Source organism: Balaenoptera acutorostrata, chromosome 12, assembly GCF_949987535.1.
Source record: "Balaenoptera acutorostrata chromosome 12, mBalAcu1.1, whole genome shotgun sequence".
Taxonomy (NCBI): Eukaryota; Metazoa; Chordata; class Mammalia; order Artiodactyla; family Balaenopteridae; genus Balaenoptera; species Balaenoptera acutorostrata.
The window spans coordinates 47,602,371-47,621,574 of record NC_080075.1 but is presented as its reverse complement, the minus strand read 5'-3'; the positions used below and the strand labels follow the sequence as shown (position 1 = coordinate 47,621,574).

At 36.8% G+C, this 19,204-nt stretch overlaps 1 protein-coding gene across 2 annotated transcripts in view; it reads left to right on the top strand.

The window, feature by feature from the left end:
• Positions 1-19,204, top strand: part of EML6 (EMAP like 6) — a 364,638-nt gene that overhangs the window by 248,105 nt on the left and 97,329 nt on the right. For both annotated transcript variants that reach the window (XR_003624099.2, XM_057558732.1), the window contains 6 exons: positions 407-619; positions 7,378-7,545; positions 8,482-8,588; positions 11,897-12,015; positions 13,996-14,182; positions 16,172-16,277. Coding sequence is in view for 1 of the 2 variants with exons in the window: in XM_057558732.1 (XP_057414715.1) it covers positions 407-619; positions 7,378-7,545; positions 8,482-8,588; positions 11,897-12,015; positions 13,996-14,182; positions 16,172-16,277 (900 nt within the window). In the remaining variant the exon portion in view is untranslated. The remainder of the gene's footprint in view (positions 1-406; positions 620-7,377; positions 7,546-8,481; positions 8,589-11,896; positions 12,016-13,995; positions 14,183-16,171; positions 16,278-19,204) is intronic.

The following is a 19,204-nucleotide window of genomic DNA, read 5'->3' as shown; positions in this document are numbered from 1 at the left end:
TATGAAAAGTAGGAGTTCAGAATAAACTCTTTAAAAACCTGGCAAAATGTTAGTAACTAAATATGATAAAATATAATTTAATAATAGTCATTTCATCAATAACACAAAGCATAATATCATCTCTATCTAAATAATTAAGGTCAAGTAAGTATCAGTAGTTTAAGACATTAGATGTACCATGATCATTTTCTTTCTCGTATCTGAGTTTTGAGCATGTGCTTCCTTTAAACCCTGCTAGAAAAAAAAATCACCATTTGGGGAAAGAGATTAGAATTTATAGTTTCCTTGGTTTATAAACATTTTAAAACAAAGGTTTTAGACCTTTATGAGAAAAATGAATAAAGTAAATTAGAATATGATTTTATTTAAATGTAACATTATATTAAAATTTATTGATTATTTTCAGCTGGGAAGCCTTTAACAAGTAAAGAAGAAATCAAAGGGATTCCCTGGGCCTCCTGGACGTGTGTGAATGGCCCAGAAGTGAGTGGGATTTGGCCAAAATACACTGATGTCACTGACATCAACTCAGTGGATGCAAATTACAACAACTCAGTACTGGTGTCTGGAGATGATTTTGGACTGGTTAAATTGTTTAAGTTTCCTTGTCTCAAGAAAGGTAAGGCCAAAAGAAATGTTTCATTGAATGAAGATTTGATCTAGAATATATATACAGTATAATTAAGGCTTATTTTCTTGATGTCTGTTACTGCAGACTATTCATTTTATCTTTATATTTACTCTAACACTTTTCAATAGAAAGTTTGCTGTCTTCTGCTTTTGACATTCTGAAACGTGGTTTTGCAAATTTAAGTCAGCATTTGTTAACAGAGATGTTACTCAACATTTCGTGATTCATAAATTTCATGTTTCATGTTTTAAACAAGTTGTATTCTATTTTATTTATATCTACGTAAATATAATTTAAATTACATGTTACATTAAAATATTGTAATTAAAATTCTTTTATGCATTACAGCTAATTGTGCTTATACATAGGAAGCAAAGCAAATACTTATAGACATACTTAAAATGAAATCTGAAAGTGATTGTTGTGGTGATAATACAGTTTGTGGACCCCTTCTGATAGCACTAATTTTGCGCACCAGACTTACATAACTGGTGAATTTTTTTTATTGAAGTGTAATTGATATACAGTGTTGTATTAATTTCTGCTGTGCAGAAAGTGAATTAGTTATACAAATATACACACTCTTTTTAAAATTCTTTTCCATTATGGTTTATCACAGGATATCAAATATAGTTCCCTGTGCTATATATTAGGACCTTGTTGTTTATCCGTTCTGTATATTAATAGTTTGCATCTGCTAATCCCAAACTCCCAATCCATTCCTCCCCCAACCCCCTCCCCCTTGGTAACCACAGATCTGTTCTCTGTGTGTGTGAGTCTGTTCCTGTTTGGTAGATAAGTTCATTTGTGTCATATTTTAGATTCCACGTATAAGTGATATCATATGGTATTTGTCTCTTTCTGACTTACTTCACTTAGTATGATAATCTCTAGTTGCATCCATGTTGCTGCAAATGGCATTATTTCATTCTTTTTTATGGCTGAGTAATATTCCATTGTATATATGTACCACATCTTCTTTATCCATTCATCTGTCAGTGGACATTTAGGTTGCTTCCCTGTCTTGGCTATTGTGAATAATGCTGCTATGAATATTGGGGTGCGTGTATCTTTTTGAATTGTAGTTTTGTCTGCATATATGCCCAGGAATGGGATTGCAGGATCATACAGTAACTCTATTTTTAGTTTTTTGAGGAACCTCCGTACTGTTTTCCATAGTAGCTGCACCAACAATGCAACAGTGTTTCCTTTTTTCCACACCATTTCCAGCATTTGTTATTTGTAGATTTTTTAATGATGGCCATTCTGATCGGTGCGAGGTGGTACCTCATTGTAATTTTGATTTGCATTGCTGTAATAATTAGCAATGTTGAGCATCTTTTCATGTGCCTGGTGGCCATCTGTATGTCTTCTTTGGAAAAATGTCTAATTAGATCTTCCACCCGTTTTTTGATCGGGTTGTTTGTTTTGTTATTGTTGAGTTGTATAAGCTGTTTGTATATTTTGGAAGTTAAACCCTGTTGGTTGCATTATTTGTAAATATTTTCTCCTACTCTTTAGGTTCTTTTCATTTTGTTTATGGTTTCCTTTGCTGTGCAAAAGCTTGTAAGTTTGATTAGGTCCCATTTGTTTATTTTTGCTTTTGGGAGACTGATAACTGGTGAAATTTTTGAGAGAGTTTGATTCAAAACAACCCTTTCTGCCCTTGCATTTTGTTCTTTTGTTTTATTGTTGTTAAAATCTTGTCACTTCAATTTTTCTGGCACTGTCAGGCTTTGTAGAATGTGACTGAATTAATCATGTAATGACCCTGTCCTCTTCCTTCAAAAGTTTAGGCAAAGCCCATACACAGGCTTTTCTGAGACTCCCTGCCTGCACCCTGAAAATCTGATCAGCAGTAGGGATATGCTGTTGCCTGAAAACCCTTTCACTTGAACGATTTTTAGAATAATCAAGGAAAGGGATTGAAAATGTCATCAGAAAGTCATTTTCAGCTAACTGGCTGTTTTGAAGCAGTGACAATTATGGTAAAAAATTGAACATAAAATGCATAACAAAACCACCATCACTTCCACTTGGCAAAATGACCATCAGATTAAAATGCTTGAGGTACAACATTACCTCAACATGCCTAATTCAAACTGTTCTCTTTCTCCATAATGGGTCTTTTGAGTAATAGGGCGTGTCTTGTTAAATTGAGTAATGTACTTGCAGAAGTTAAGTTAGGCAACCAGAAGGTATCTGGAAATTCAGGATTCAGAAGAAACATCATGAGGGTCAGAAGCAATACTATTGGTCTCAAGTATCAGGACTTGGGAATTCAGTGAGAGTTGGTATTTCCTATGAGTCATTGAGACTTGTAGGATAGACTTGGGTCTAGAAAATAGCAATGGAAATGTAAATCTTGGGTTAGCATATTAGGATGGGGGAGGCAGGTAGGGAGGTACAGTGAGTAGTGCTGTTTGTCAAAATGAGATACCCTTATATGTAAAACAACCCTGAGGATGAAGGCAGCCAGGAGACATCTGAATGAACAAGGAGACATTGACAGCCAGAGTGACAGTATGGTGAGAGTAATAAAACCCACCTCAACAATCTGCAGAAGTATCCATGTCCTCATAGCAAACTGACTTGTTCTACTTTTCATGACACATTGTTTATACATCTTGCAATTTGCCTCAGAGTCATTTAGGCTCTTGGAGCCTTTTTGTGCTAAAGCTACTGGTGGAGAAGTTTATAACAGAGTGTTGCTGATGAGAATGGTAACAGTTGGTGGAACTTGTCTCCCTATAACCAAGGTACCAGTGACAAGTATTCCCCCAACTTTTGAACATGTAAACACCCAAATATTAGCAGGGGCTGATGACTATGAGAAAGTGTGGAGACTGAGTAAACATTATAGTTTTCCACTGTGATTAAATAAAACTCACAAGTTAATTGACACATTTATGATTATGTGTACATAGTATTCTTTTGCATAATAATTAGACATAAGTGTTCTGCAGTTAATGAAAATGACTACAATTCATATTATTTTTACATAGCTGAACCAATTTGTTTTCCTCATTTCCTTTTGACAGTTTTCAAATCTTAAAATAATTAGGATCCATACTGATAATTTTCTCTGATATCATTTAGAGTACATCCTGTTTGACCATCACCCCCGAGACACTGACATGAGGTAAAATCCAAAGCCTTGCTCATTGGCATTTACCATATCTTAACACCCTTGGCATCTACCCATGCTCCTAGGGGAGGCTCAAGGCCAAGGATCTCCATGTTTCACTTGTGTGCTGCCATTCCATTAATCCTTCACACACACACACACACACACACACACACACACACAGTCCTTGAACAACTACCTCCTATGACAAGTGTCCTGGATACTGTAAGACTTGAGTTGCAGAAACCCTAGACCTTGGAGGGGAAAGTGCTGGCCTTCAGTAGAGCTTGGATGAGCTTGATGCAGGAACAGAAAGGTCAGTGTGTCTAGAGCATGATGAACGAGGGGAGAGCTGTGCCCTCCAAGGCTGGAAGGGCAGTGGGGGCCAGGCATGAAGGGCCTTGAAGCAACTGTTAGAAATGTGGGTCTTATTCTAAGTGCAGTGGAAAACTATTGAGGGTTTTAAATGGAAGAGTGACATGAGCAATTTAAGTTTTTAAAATACCACTTTGATATTGTGTGGGATGGAATAGGGAAGGGGAGGCTTCAAGTAGAGAGATTATTGCAAGAGCCCGGGTAAAAGATGATGTGACTTGGACAAAGGTGTCAGGAACAGACCTGAAGAGAGGTGGTTGAGATTAGGAAACAGTGTCAAGGTAGAGCTGAAGGTCTTGCTGATGGGTTGGGTGTGGGAATAGAGGGAAAGAGAAGAATTGAGGAAGACTCCTAAGTTTTAGGTTTGAGCAATGGGGTGGATGGTAGCACCATCTATAGAGATGGGAAAATGAGAAAGGAATAGGTTTTGTGCGTGTGTGTGTGTGTTTTATGGTGGTAACAGAGTAGGAGGGGAAGGGGAAACTCCTGGTTTTTCTGTGATAAGTTTGAGGCGCCTATTAGACATCCAAGTGGGCATAGCACACAAGCTGTCAACACTCTTGGGAGAGTTCAGGGTTGGAGATGAATGTTTGGCAGCTGAGGGAATATCAACAGTATTTAAAGCCAAGGAGAAAGAATCAATAGAGAGGAGATGAGGGCTGAGGGCTGAGCCTTCCTTAGGGTCCAGAGAATAAAGGGGGGCCTTGTAGAGTCACTCATTGTCCTAAGGAAAACCTTGGAAGAGATGGATGTGGCCTTCATTTATTCAATAAATATTTAAGTGCTATTCTAGAGGCTGGAGATATGTCAATGAATAAAACAAGCACAAGTCCCTGGAGCTCTTGTTCTACTGAGGGGACCCAGTCAATAAACAAGACAATATAAACACATCTGATGGTGAGAAGTGCTGTGATGAAAAATAAAGCAAACAATGGGAGTAAAGAGTGCTCAGGTCGGGCAGTGTAGTATTGCTGTTTTAAGTAGGATGGTCAAAGCAGGGCTCACTGATAGTTTCATTTGACTAGAAACCTGAAGGAGGTAAGAGAACCAGCCATTCAGAGATGCAAGGAAAGAGCATTCCAGACTGAGGGAACACAAGTGCAAAAGCCTAGAGACAGAAGAGGGCCTGGCATGCAAAGAGGCCAGTGAGCCTAGAGTAGAGCAAGTGAGGGAGAGAGAGGAAGAATGATCAGAGAGATAAGGCCTAAATATTGATGACAGTAATGCTTTTGCAGGTTCTAGTTCCAGCCTCCCAATGGTGTATGAGCTAGCTATTGCTGTAAAACAAATTCCCCTCCCTCCCAAATTTAGCAGCTTAAATCAATAATCATTTATTATCTCACAGTTTTGGGGAGTCAGGAATTCAGGAGCAGCTTAGCCGGCTCTCCAGGTCTCTCATGAAGCTGCAGTCATCTGAAGGCTAGACTGAGGCCAAAGATCCACTTCCAAGATGCTCACTCACCTGGCTCTTGCCTGGAGGCCTCAGTTCCTTGTGAGCCTCTCCATAGGCTGCTTGAGTGTCCTTATCACATGGTATCTAGAGATCCAAGAAAGAGCAAGGAGGCATCTGCAGTGCCTTTTATAACCTCCTCTTGGATGTCACATACCTTCACTTTTGACATACTCTGTTTTGATTTGTATCAAATAATTTGTGGACATATTTTTTCCAGCTTTACTGAGATAAAATTGACAAATAATATTGTGTAAGTTTAAAGTATACAACATGGTGATTTCATATATGTGTATGTTGTGAAATGATTACTACTTTAAAGTTAGTTAACATATCCATCAACTCAGTTAGTTATCCTGTGTGTGTGTGTGCGTGTGTGTGTGTGTGTTTAGTGAGAACATTTAAGATCTACTCTCTTGGCAACTTTCAAATATACAATACGGTATTATTAACTACAGTCACCATGGTGTACGTTAGATCCCCAGAACTTATTCATCTTATAACTGAAAGTGTATCTTTGACCAGCATCTCCCCATTTCCCCCTAGGTCCCTGATAACTGCAAATCTACCATATGCTTTTATGAGTTTAACATTTTTTTAGAATTGTGGACATTTTTTAAACAACTCCAAAGAGATGGGTTAAATCATTTCTGAGGAGGGTCTAAAGGTCAGGGCAGCAAAGAATAGCCCAACAAGATCTATAGAGATATGGGAAGAATATATATTTACTTCATAATTATTGATTTATCATCAGCCAGCATTTCCAGCTGACCGGAGTTGGAATCTGTTTGACTTCATTAAATTACCAAAACTGATTTAGGAAACTCTTTGAAATGGGCATGGTTGCTTTTGAGACTCAAGTCCTTGCTTTCCCCTTCTGTGGCAGCATTCCCCTTGTCTTTTTTGGAAGCCTTGATATAATAAGACCTCACCTGGTCAGAACACGCTGTCAGGGAAGGGACATGTGTCAGTCATTTCCGCCTACATATAAATTTAAATCATTATCTCTCCAGTGGGTATTTAAATTTTAAACATGTGATAGTTGAAGAGATGGCCTTTTCCCCCATTAAAGAGATTTCGTTTAGAGGGGCTGTAATAGGTAGAAGTATTTCTGAAGGAGGGATAGTGTGCTTGTTGGCCCCAGAAATCTCTCATAGTCTTTGGGGTCCTAGGCCTCCACATGATAAGATGGATCTTGCTTATTTCCATGAGTGCCTTTATGCTCCTATGTACTCACCATACACTGGAGACTTTGCTGCAGTTATTCAACCACAAATATATGTTCACATAGCTTTTCTGTTGCATTCACTACCTGGGGATGGTGTTTACTGAGTAAAGCAATCAATTTAAGTGAAAAAAAATTCATTCTCCCAACTCTACATCTACATGACTCCAAACCACAATTTTACTACCCCCACCCCGCCGCAGAAGTATTTTCCATTTCCCAGTTAAAGGATTGCCTGTTGCATCTTGTATTTAAATAAGAATGTGTAAGATGTTCATTCTTTAGCATTTATTTTCAGAATCAGTGAAGCAGTAGGTGTTATTTGGAACAGGTTCAGAAGTGTCTTTAGACACAGGGCTTAAATTTTAAGACCCAGTTTTAGCTTAATCCATACTGGAATGATTGCGATATCTTTTGGAGCCTTTGATTATTTGTTATTATATATAAGATTGAAATTATATTTTCTAATATATTTAAAGCTTTTACTTCTCAACATGAATAGAATGTAATTTTTTAACCAACAAATTCTATTTTTTGCACAACTAATCTTCTCAAAAATATCTTTTCAGGAGCCAAATTTAGAAAGTATGTGGGTCATTCTGCACATGTCACAAACGTCCGCTGGTCTCATGACTTTCAGTGGGTATTAAGCACAGGAGGGGCTGACCACTCGGTTTTCCAGTGGAGATTTATTCCAGAAGGTGTCAGCAATGGCCTGCTGGAAACAGCACCCCAGGGTAAAACCAGTAATAATTTTTCAACACCTATTTATTTTTCAATAAAAATTTCAAAGAATGGTCTAACATCTCTTCTTAAGGTAAAGAGTTAAAGCTGTTTTGAAAAATTCATTCCTACAATAAATTTAAAAGAACAGAAAAAACTTTTGAGATATGGGCCAATTGAATATGGGTCAGTTGGATAATTTCCTTCAAAGGATTTTGCTTATACCAAATGCAAGTTGAAGGTCTAAGGTTTACATGAAGAATTAACTTTTGAGAATAACACGAACAGATACATCTCGGCCTCCTTAGGACGATTCTAACAGGTGGTGGGTCTGCTGGGTCAGGTGACAAGGTAACATTTGGAATAGAAGTTGCCTCCTGAATGGGATTCAGAGAATGGTCCACAATCATGGCCACTGTGTTCCAGTTCAATGGATGTGTATAGTCCTTTAATTTACTGTGATGTTGGCAGGAATGATCATGTAATATGTGAGGAGATGTCCTTATTGGGAGGGGTTCTGCAGCAATTTTGACCATGGCAATTACCAACATGGGTGGGCATGTTAACAGGCTAATGAGGATCTTTACTGAACTGAGTGGTTGGATTTCCTTCTGTCCCAGCCTTCTCCTTGGGAAAACCTAGCCCCCCCGCCCCCTTTTTTTCACTTTCAAAACAAAATTTAAAACCCAAAGATCTGTTATCTAATAGAAGTGTGGAAATAGTGGGGGGAGTTATCCTAGTCTGGTAATACTCCTGAAAAGGGGGTTAGAGGTATGGTGAACTTAACGAAAAGATGAAAAATAAAGGTGTTTTAAGAATCTACAACAAATGAAAACTATGGTGTAGTTATTTTTATTGACCTCAATAGGAGAGGAAAAAATTTTAAATAAAATTTTTAGCCATTTAGAGTCTCAGAATTTCTGCTTGTTTCTCACGGGGTGTTTCTGCAGAAGGTGGCTCCGATTCCTATAGTGAAGAATCTGATTCGGATTTATCTGACGTGCCGGAGTTGGACTCTGATATTGAGCAAGAAACTCAAATCAATTATGATCGCCAGGTCAGTAAACAGGGAGCCTCATTACAAATGCCTTATAACCCCAAATCTCGATCTCATTGAATTTGGACATTGCACTAAAATTGGTTAGTGCTTAGGCAGAAGAAAATCAAGAAAAGAATTAGGAAAATTGCCTACTTCTTATCTTTAAATACAGATTTGAAATAAGGCATTTACTAGATCATATCAGTAAAAAAATTTTAAGTAGAGGTAGTAGCAAATTTTCAAAACGGAACCTATGACAGTTTGGGTTTTCTGCCTTCCTAGCAGCTAAAACTTTAAAATATTTTTTACAGAAAAATGTGCAAGTAAGTTACAAGATTTTTCATTTTCTTAGCAGATCATTAAAGCATGTGTTTTCTTTATAGAATAGGTATCCCTGGAGGCATGGTTGTTTGCAAATGAGCTGTTGTCCTGATTTCTCTCTTAACTTATGGAGACCGTTATCCATTTAATTAAAGTAAAAGCCCAAATACAATGCACATTATCCTTCCAGTCAGAAATCATCTTTAGTAGAAAAGTTGGACAATTACAACCAAATTTTTTGAAAATAGGCACTTAATTTTAGCACTAAATTGTATTAAAGCGCGTAATCCTTCATTGGAATCTGGACAGGTATCACCTTCTTAATGGTGATAACCCTAGGGGTTCTATTTTCTTCCTTGTCATTTAACAGAGGTATGTGAAGCGGATTCCATACATGAACATGGAGTGAATAAGATTTCAGATTTCAGACACAGCAACCGTCAGTGTTGCCCCATGGAAACTTACCACACAGGCCTATGGCAGCTGCCATGTATCAAGTGTCTCTATGGGGCCAGATCCTGTGCTTTACATACACCGAATCCAACCCCACAGTAACCCCTGAGAGGCTGAGTACTTTGCCCACATCCACATTGCCTGTAGTGGATCTGGGCTTCTCTCCAAAACACACATTGTACGTGCTACTTGGCTTTGCCTCTACGTAAGCTCTGAATGTACAACTTTTCAGATGATGACTTTTTTTACCCACCCATAATTGTCACTCACTGATTCAGTATTTGAAAAATTAGATTAGTACAAAAGTAGTCCAACTGATGGTTTAGGTTAACTTCAAGACTAAATCGGTTTGACTGTGTATTGGTACAATATATTATGCTATAAAACTACTAAAGATAAAGATTTGAAAGGAAATTATTAATATCATGCAAATATTAAACAATATTATACCCTAATATCAAGGGGAAATGGAATTTAAGCAAAATAAACATACAATTTAGGGAAAAAGAAATGCAATTTTTTTAGTTGGGATGTTTCTATTTAATAAAAATAGTGCTAGTAAAAGAATGAAAAGGAATGACTCAATTGCAATTCATGCCTAGGATTTATATATTCTCCCTGACATCTTACTTTCTAAAGCTTTCACCTAGATTATTTAATTCATGTTGTCTATATTTGATTCCTGAATTGTTCCTGAGCAGGGAGTCTGTTCTACAGATGGGACTTTGAGGCCCACAGAGGTTATGAGACTTGTTCAAATAAGCAGTAGAAATACCAAGACTAGAATTCAGTTCTCTAAAGTAGTTGATGAACTGATGAAAGCATCATGAATTCAGATGAATAATTATCATTAGATTTTAAAAGCTTAGTTCACTGCATCTGTAATAGACAAGGAAGTAGTGAGATATCTTCTGACTTCCATTTTTTTTAAACGATTTTTGGTCAAATCCTAAATATGAACTTCATTATAATATTTTCATGATTTTTTTGTAATGTAGTTTGATTAAATGAAAACTTTCCTATATGAAGATGAGAAATTATGAATTGTATTTCATTTTAATGTGTTAAATTTATATCTCTTGATAGTAGGGCATAAATACATGATAGACAAAATTTTATCTACATGATTTTATCTACATTTAAATTATCGAGAATGTTGTCTCAGTCAGCAGCACATTTTAGGTCCTAGGTTAGACCAAGAGCTTTGCTCTGTATCCCAGAGTCTGATCTGAAAGATTCATGAGGTCATGAAAGAAGGATAATTCCAAAGAGTGATCACCATGATTCATGTGGCCCACATTTCACACATTTCTGAATCATCAAGAGATTTCTTGCCTTAAAAGAAATTATAACAAAATATTTAAATTATATTTTATTGATAATTTTATTTAATAATTTCCTTTCTTATTTATCAGAAAAGTAATATATTTTCTGGATATAAATTGATTTAGAAACATAATAGCAAAATTTTTAAAAAAATTTTTTTAAATCCCAATGATTTAAAAGACATTTCAAGTTAGTTTTGTTCATTAGAAAAAAGTAAAATTCAATCTCATGTCTTATGTTCTCAATTTTGTTTGTCTTTTCAAAGAACCAACTCTTAGTTTTGTTAATTTTTTCTGTTGTTTCCCTATTCTCTAGTTCATGTATTTCTGTGCTAATCTCTATTACTTCCTTTCTTCTGCTAACTTTGGACTTAGTGTCCAAACTAAGTCCAAACTTTTTTTTCTAGTTCCTTGAGGTATAATATTAAGTTCTTTATCTGAGATCTTTCTTTTTCCTTAATGTATATGTTTATTAGCTACAAAATTTCCCCTGAGAAATGCTTTTGCTGTATCCTGTAAGTTCTGGTATGTTGCGTTTCCATTTTCATTTGTGTCAAGATTTTTTAAAATTTCCTTTTTGATTTCCTCTTTGATCCATTAGTTGTTGAGGAGTGTGTTGATTTCTGTATATTTGTGACTTTCCCAGCTTTCTTCCTGTTACTTATTTCTAGTTTCATACTATAGTGGTCAGAAAATATACTTGATATAATTTCAATCTTCTTAAATTTATTGAGCCTTGTTTTGTGGTCTAACATGATCTGTCCTAGAAAATGTTCCTTGTGTGCTTGAGAAGAATGTATGTTCTGCTGCTGATAGATGAAATGTTCTGTATTTGTTAGGATATTTGGTCTGTAGTATTGTTCAAATCTGCTCTTTCATTATTGATTCTCTGTCTGGATGATCAATCCTTTGTTGGGAGTGGGGTTTTACAGTTTCCAACTATTATTGTATTGATATTTATTTCTTCTTTTAGTTGTTAATATATGCTTTGTATATTTAGATGCTCTGATGTCGGGTACATAAATATTTACCATTGTTATATCTTCTTGATGAGTTGACCCCTTTATCATTATATAATGCCCTTCTTTGTCTCTTGTGACCATTTTTAGCTTCTTATGTTTTAAAAAACTTGAGTTCCTGCAATTAAAGATTTCCTGAGAATGTCAAGACATTAATATATTTGAAACCTGAAGAGTCTCTAACTAAATGTTTCTGTTACGCTTGAAGGTTTACAAAGAAGATCTACCTCAGCTAAAGCAACAAAGTAAAGAGAAAAACCATGCAGTGTCCTTCCTCAAACGAGAAAAGGCTCCTGAGGACAGCTTGAAACTCCAGTTCATACATGGGTGGGTGGCCTGTCACCAGCCTTATCACCTTGTCATCCTTCTCAGTGCTACCCCAATTCAGGCTGGCTCTTCTCTCCAGTTTGCACTTACCTGCGGTTAATATTTTAACCACGACTCTCTGTCCAGTTTTCTCAGTGTTCTATGGCCATCTCAGTGTGTGTATCTAGATTTTTCACACTTCATGTACTTTTGTGTTGCATGTGTTACTGCCACTCATTGTTATTTCATTTCATTCTCTCCATCTCTGCTTCCTTTATGCCATAACTCCTGCTCTATTCAGCTGGCTTTCCCAGGACAGTATTTCCTTCAAATGCTTTTGTTCATGTGTACCCCAAATAATTTTGAATTTTGAAAATCATGTACAACCTTCCACACTTTAAGTTGACATCTAAGATTTTTCAACCTAAGCTTAAATGGTTGTGAAGAATATATCTTGTGTTTTATAAATACTCACATTATTTATTTAGATGGCTCCAGTGGAACCCAAATGCCATAGATATTTGATTCCCATTATCATCAATATAACAAATACATGAACTCATATTTCTATTCTACTTCTCCCACAGAATTTTACCCTAATATAATATTTTTATGCTTGTAAGTCTTTTTTTGATTACCCTGTCATAACTTCAACAAGGAAAAAACATATCTATATGTTCAATTTAAATTTAATTCCCTGTGACCATAAGTCTCTAACTCTGTGCTGTCTGGTACGATACCTACTTGTAGCCAATGATCACTTGAAATGTGGCTGGTCTAAATGTGCTGTATGTGGAAAATGCACACCAGAGTTTGAAGACTTAGCATGAAAAAGAAATTTACCTCATTAAAATGTTTTATACTGATTACATGTGGACATGATAATATTTTGGACATAATGGGTTAAATGTTCTTAAGATAAGTTTCATCTGTTCCTTTTTTTTTTTTTAATGTGACAATTAGAAAATTTTTCAATTACCTATGTGACTCACATAATAGTTCTGTTGGACAGTGCTACTCTAAGCATTAACAATTTTTTTCTGGATTTAATTATTGTTATAACTATTAGTAATAAATAGCTGGCCAAATCAACATAAATATAGTACAAATTCTGATAGTTATTAAACATAAATAATTTTATTGGAAAAATTATTTTAATAAGATAGAATTCTTTCAGTGAGTTCAGATATATGTGCATATATATTTCTTATTGCTAGAGGGTAACAGTTTAGCATTGAATCTATTCCAATTTTTCACTTTTTAATATAAGCACTAAGAAAGCTTATTCATATCTAGCTACTTAAGTAGATGAGAATAGAGGCAGTTTTATCACAGCAATGGTAATCAATTCTTTAAACTCCTCTTTGTTATAGGCCAAAAATATGTGTCGTGATTTTGATATATCACACAAAAATGTAGTTTAATGATCCATCAGCTAACAATTCAGTTAAATCACTGTTCAAATTTGTTAAAAGCAAAGAATTGGAAGTCACTTGACTTGCAAAAGGATTTCTTACCCAATTGTTAGAGTTATTCACTTTCAACATCCATCCGCACTTGTATTTGTTTTGGTGTCCCTGGAAGGTTTGACATTCCAGGGTAATATACCATAGTAAGAGTCCCGATGGATGAGAGGAATGACTTCCTAAATTGGGAGGAAGGCGATTAGGAAAGGGGAGGTGGGAAAGGAAAACCAGTACCTCATCACAGGTGTGTTCTCAGACTAGTCAGTTTTAAGAGAAAGCACATATAGTAGCTGAGGATCTGGAAATAGATTCTGTTAAAATTATCAGTGTCCATTTGCCCCATAGAAAGTCATCACATGCCCTCAGAGGTCCTCATTACCCCCATTGAAGATCACTGTCCTAGGCAACTGTGGAGACACCTGGGTTCTGCTTGTCCATGTCCATATTAACATGTTAACTTTATCTTCTCACAACTTCTGCTCTGTTCATTCACTGTGCGTTCAACTACTGTGCATTTCTTGGACCTGTGCTTCAGCTATAGAGGCTACGATTGTAGAAACAATCTGTTCTACACACAAGCTGGAGAAGTGGTCTATCACATTGCTGCAGTTGCTGTCGTGTACAATAGGCAACAACACTCCCAGAGGCTGTACCTGGGACACGATGATGACATTCTCAGCCTGACCATCCATCCAGTGAAGGACTATGTGGCCACTGGGCAGGTATATATCTCTCCTGTAAGATGGGAGTTTAGCCAAAGAGAGGATTTAATTTTGAATTCAGTTTACATATGAGAAATTCAAGAAATACTTGGTAGAAATAAACATAAGGCAGGAAGCTGAAAGTGCAGTGAATGCTGGATCATTTCATGATGGTGGGAGAGTCAACCAATACATTCCAGCACTTTTGGGAAGACTTTGAGGGATTCTTATTCTAACATGATGAGATCTATGAATAGGATTAGGTAAAACAAGAGTATTGTAAATCCCATGAAGTCTTAATATATTTTCCTCATTACTGTTTACCCAGAACTTAGTATATCCTAGGTACTCAATAAATGTTTATTGAATGAACCATCTTTTATACTACTGTAACATCCAGTGTATAGTTATTTTTGTAAAACTTAGTCATATGAACTTTGGCTAGTTTATTATATTTTAACCTTCAAAAAACTAAACTTTATATGAACCATTTTGGAATGCCTAAACTTTGGATTGAGTCTATAATTGAAAAGCTGCTCAAAATAGAGCCCTGTAGTCAATCATTTTGTGTGGAAAAGGAGGAGGATAGAAGTAAACTCAGTAAACAGAGAATCTGTTAAACTCAGATTTATTGTCTTGCTGGTAAAGCAGTAATATTGTCAACAGTATTTTCAGTGTTGTGCTCTTTTCTACCAATGTATAGATTACATTTTTGTTCAGTTTTATCATGGGCTTTTAACTGTAGGTAATACTTCACCTGATCCTCAACATCTAAGTGGCAAATTCCAAGAAAAACTACTGGTATGAGGGTCAAAGATTAACATGAGACAACGAACTATTTCTGAGACTTGACATACAGGAGGTAGAAGTGTTTGAACAGGGTTTATAGCCTGATGTTCATGAGATCCATGGATGAAACTGAGGGCCTGACGGGAGTCAACCCCCAGAAATGTGCATTTGGGGGGAGAAGAGTTCGTAGCTCTTATATTTGTAAAAGGATTACAGTCCTCCATAACGGAAGAGCCATTAATTGAAACACTGGTTTGCTGCTCCTCCAACTGCAAATTAGACCATCTATTCTGACATTGTTTTATAAGTAATTGATCACTACTTTGCCTTTTCACTCTTTCCTGCCCCCTCCCCCTTTATTGTCTTTCTTAGAAACAGAAGATGCTTGATTCATGGGTGTTTAATAGTCTTCCTTTGAAAGAAAAAACAGAGATTGGTTCTTTACATAAACCCCTGAGGAGCTACCACACTCTATACTGTAATTGGGAGGCAGACCAGTATGCCAATAGCCACTCCAGGGGTAACTGGGCCTCCACAGGCCAGTGTAGGAGTTGGCCAGACTCTGCTCAGTTATGTGCATGGCTTTATGTCCCATTTTCCCTTTTAGAGTCATCATACCCAAAAGGGTTTTTTCCCCCTATGCATTATAAGTGAGGAAAACCACCTTAGTAGTACAGTTTTCTCTGTTGTTGGGAATTGGTATGATAGAAGCTTGTGTCCCCTTGAGGAGAAGCCACCTTAATGACAGAGAGTTAAGCCATGAAACTTCCATTTCCCAGGGGGAGAAGTAGGGCCAGGCCTTCTTGAGGTGGGTAAATAATTGAGGTGGGTAAAAGAACTCTGAGGATAGTGCCATGAAAACATACAGCTGAGTGGAATCATGTGTGGAGTTGAGAAGGCAGAAGGGAAGGGTAGAACTAACTGACAAAAACAAAGCACAGTGGACATTTGAACCAGAGTTTTAAATATCTCTTAACTGGGAGACATGTACCAGGTTAGATTCTGCTGGCACCCACCTTGATGCCAGAACAAGACCCTTAGACCCTGTGCCTCAGTTTCCTCATCTGGAAGACAGTGGAGTTGGACCAGATGACTTCCCAGGGTCTTCCTACTCTCCAAATGTGTGGGTTTTGATTTCTGAGCGGCACTTGACTCTAAGGAACAAAAATCATTCTTATTATAATTTATAATTAGTTAATAACACTCATCCTGTAATTTCAGGTTGGGAGAGATGCTGCTATTCATGTGTGGGACACGCAGACTCTAAAATGTTTGTCACTGTTGAAAGGACAACATCAGAGAGGAGTGTGTGCGCTCGATTTTTCAGGTAAGCACCAGTTTGCCACCGGAGTCGTTGACAGATGCTTCCATATTTATTTTGGGTTTGTTTTTTTAAAAAAAAAAAATCCTTTTATTTAGTTTAGTCCTGCTTGTAAGGAGCTAAGCACTTCGTGTGTCAGCTACCCAGTGTTAGACTGGAAATCAGATGTGTGAATATGATCACACTTCCTTTCCTCATCTTCCTCATTTTCTCTCTCCCAACTCATTACCCAGAGCTCACACTGTGTTCTGCATTTGCTTGAGAGATTTGAAATCCAGAGCAGCTGTTACCATTGAAAGACTTAGTTGCAAATGTCTGGCAGTGACTCAGAACATCAATTTCATCTCTCCAAATAAGTGGGAACACAGCACCTGTGATTTAAAATGTAAAGAACTAGAGCGAGGGGTGCAAATTCTCTGCAAAGGTCCACTTTACATCACTGGTGTTTTGGAAATAAAATTTCATACTGAAAAAATAGAACTGAAGTTTCCACCTCCTTAATTTAAAATTTTAACACAGTGCTGTTAAAAAAAATACTAACTTATAAATATAATTTTCTTTAGAGTAACGCCATTTCTTTATGCTAGAATTGAAGAATGAGGGCCTATCGCAAAAGGTGTTTTCAACCTAGAAATTTTTAATAACCCCAATGTAGATATTAGATCTGTAGAAAAAGTTTCTAAGCTTTCTACAGAAAACTGATTCTGTAATTTCCTTTTTCTAAATTCCGTTCAAATGTTTAATATGTGCAATGTGTATAATGTTGGTTGTTAAATTCCATTTCACAACCCCAGTCTCTCTCTTACGTACCTCCCTCTCTACTCTCCTTGTTCAGGCCCGAACTTCCTCTCGTCTGTGCATGGTGGTTATGCTGGTCTCTGATTCCATCCCCACTTTGTCCAATCCATCCTGCCCATTTCTGGAGTCTTCTGGAAGTGCAATTACATTGCTACCACATGGACTCCCCTTGGTTGACTGACTCAGGGCTGAGCCCGTGGTTGGACATTCATGGCCTTCTATGATCTGGCCTCAACCTTCCTTTGCAGTGTTTTCACTCACTAACCCACTCGTGCTCCTTTCCATCTACCTAACTGTAGAACCTAAATGCACTCCTGTCCTTCTTTTTGCCTGTGTTCCTTTGCTCATGCTGTTCCCATGTGTCTGTTCAAGTCCAACCATCCTTTAAGACCAAGCTGAAAGTTTTCTCCTCCATCCTTCCAGGGAGAAATGTCCTGTGCCTTCTTCTGTATCCCTTAGCCCATTTGTTGTCATTGCTCTTGTGGTACCTGTTAGAGTCTATGTGGTACAGTAGTTATGTGTGTTAGCAGCTCCTGTGCCCTTCTCAGACAGTAAACTACTCATCTAGCCCATCTCTCTGTTCCCCACTGCACATGCTGTAGACACAGAAGCTACTCCAAAAGTGTGAATGAATGAATAAATGAATGAATGAAATTTTGCTTAATGCGCTCTGTCTTGCCTTTCACTACTGCTACTAGAACTTCACATTGTAAACCATCTTTGGATGGAAGTTATCTTTATTCTCTGACCAGTCACATGGTGCAGATTTGTGTGAGTGTGTCACACGCTTATTCTCATATGCTGTAAACTACTATACAAATCTGAGTTGTTATATCACTATTAGAAGTTATTCAATACTTTGGTTATTGAATTAGTAAAAAATCAAAGCTAAATTGTTCATACTCTACACTGGTGGGCATGTGAGGTACGTAAGGCATGAGTAGCAAGGAAGAGAGAATTACTTGGCTACCACCTGCCAGTTGAAGGCCCAGATAATGCACCTGATAAACGGGGAATACAAAGTCCTAAACTTCCAGGAGTTTGATGTACATACAACTTTCATAAGTGTACCATGTGTCCTTGATAAAGCAGTAAAATCTAAAATGAAACTATAATTTGAGTTCAAATAAGATTCTATTCCAAAGATGTGAATGGATTTCTGCCTTTTTTTTTTAATTTTAATAGTTCTGCCTGATGGCTGAACTGTGTTCTTTTCCTAAATTAACTTGCTAGCGGATACACATGTGTATACTTAATATAAAAATTATATTAATAAGTATGTTCTAGAAGAGTGGTAAGATACCCATTAAATAAAATAATAAACCTAAATGTGTACTAGATTATGGAGACTCTCATATTCATATTGTCAGCACCTTTGCAAATTGACTCAATAATTCTAGTAGACAATTTGGCACTGTTTAACAAAAGCTATAATTCAAAATGACAAGTATGTGGACCATGTGTATTTCATACACATTTCTATGTATCAAGTTAAGAAAAAGAATAGAACTCAAAATATCATCTACTCACTGATTTCAACTGAAATGTGTGTGTGTATGTGTATTAATATATAAACAGTGGCAGGAAATTTAGAATACTAGAAATAGAATTCAATAATCATCAGATTATTTTTTCTAGAGAATTGATTAAATTTTTGGTTTTTAAATTTAGGAAAATCAGAAGAACCAACTCATGCTGAATACCTTTAGAGAAGAGGTTAGAGGAATGTTGATCAAAAACATTGATTATGAGGCAAGTTAGTAGCAATAAGCTGGTACCCAGTAACTTGATCTCTGCATTTCTGAGAGCTTCCATCTCTTCTGGGCTTAGTAGTTTTATAAAAGGAAGATCGAGAAATTAGCTGCACTTAGAAGTCTTCCCCTCGTAAGGCAGCCCCTTACGTCATTGCCCGGGATAGAGAAACCAGGCACTCTGGAAGAGGCTGAGAAGCTGATTCTGTCACTGCTTCTAATTCCCATTTTGGGCAAATAAAGAAATGCTCAGATATAAAATATTTTCTGCATAAAAAGAATATTTCAGTTTTAACAATACATTCTCTATTCCCCAGATAATAGTCACTAAGGAAGAGCCCATTTATGCAGCAAATGTGGTATATTTGATTGTGGAAAATTATA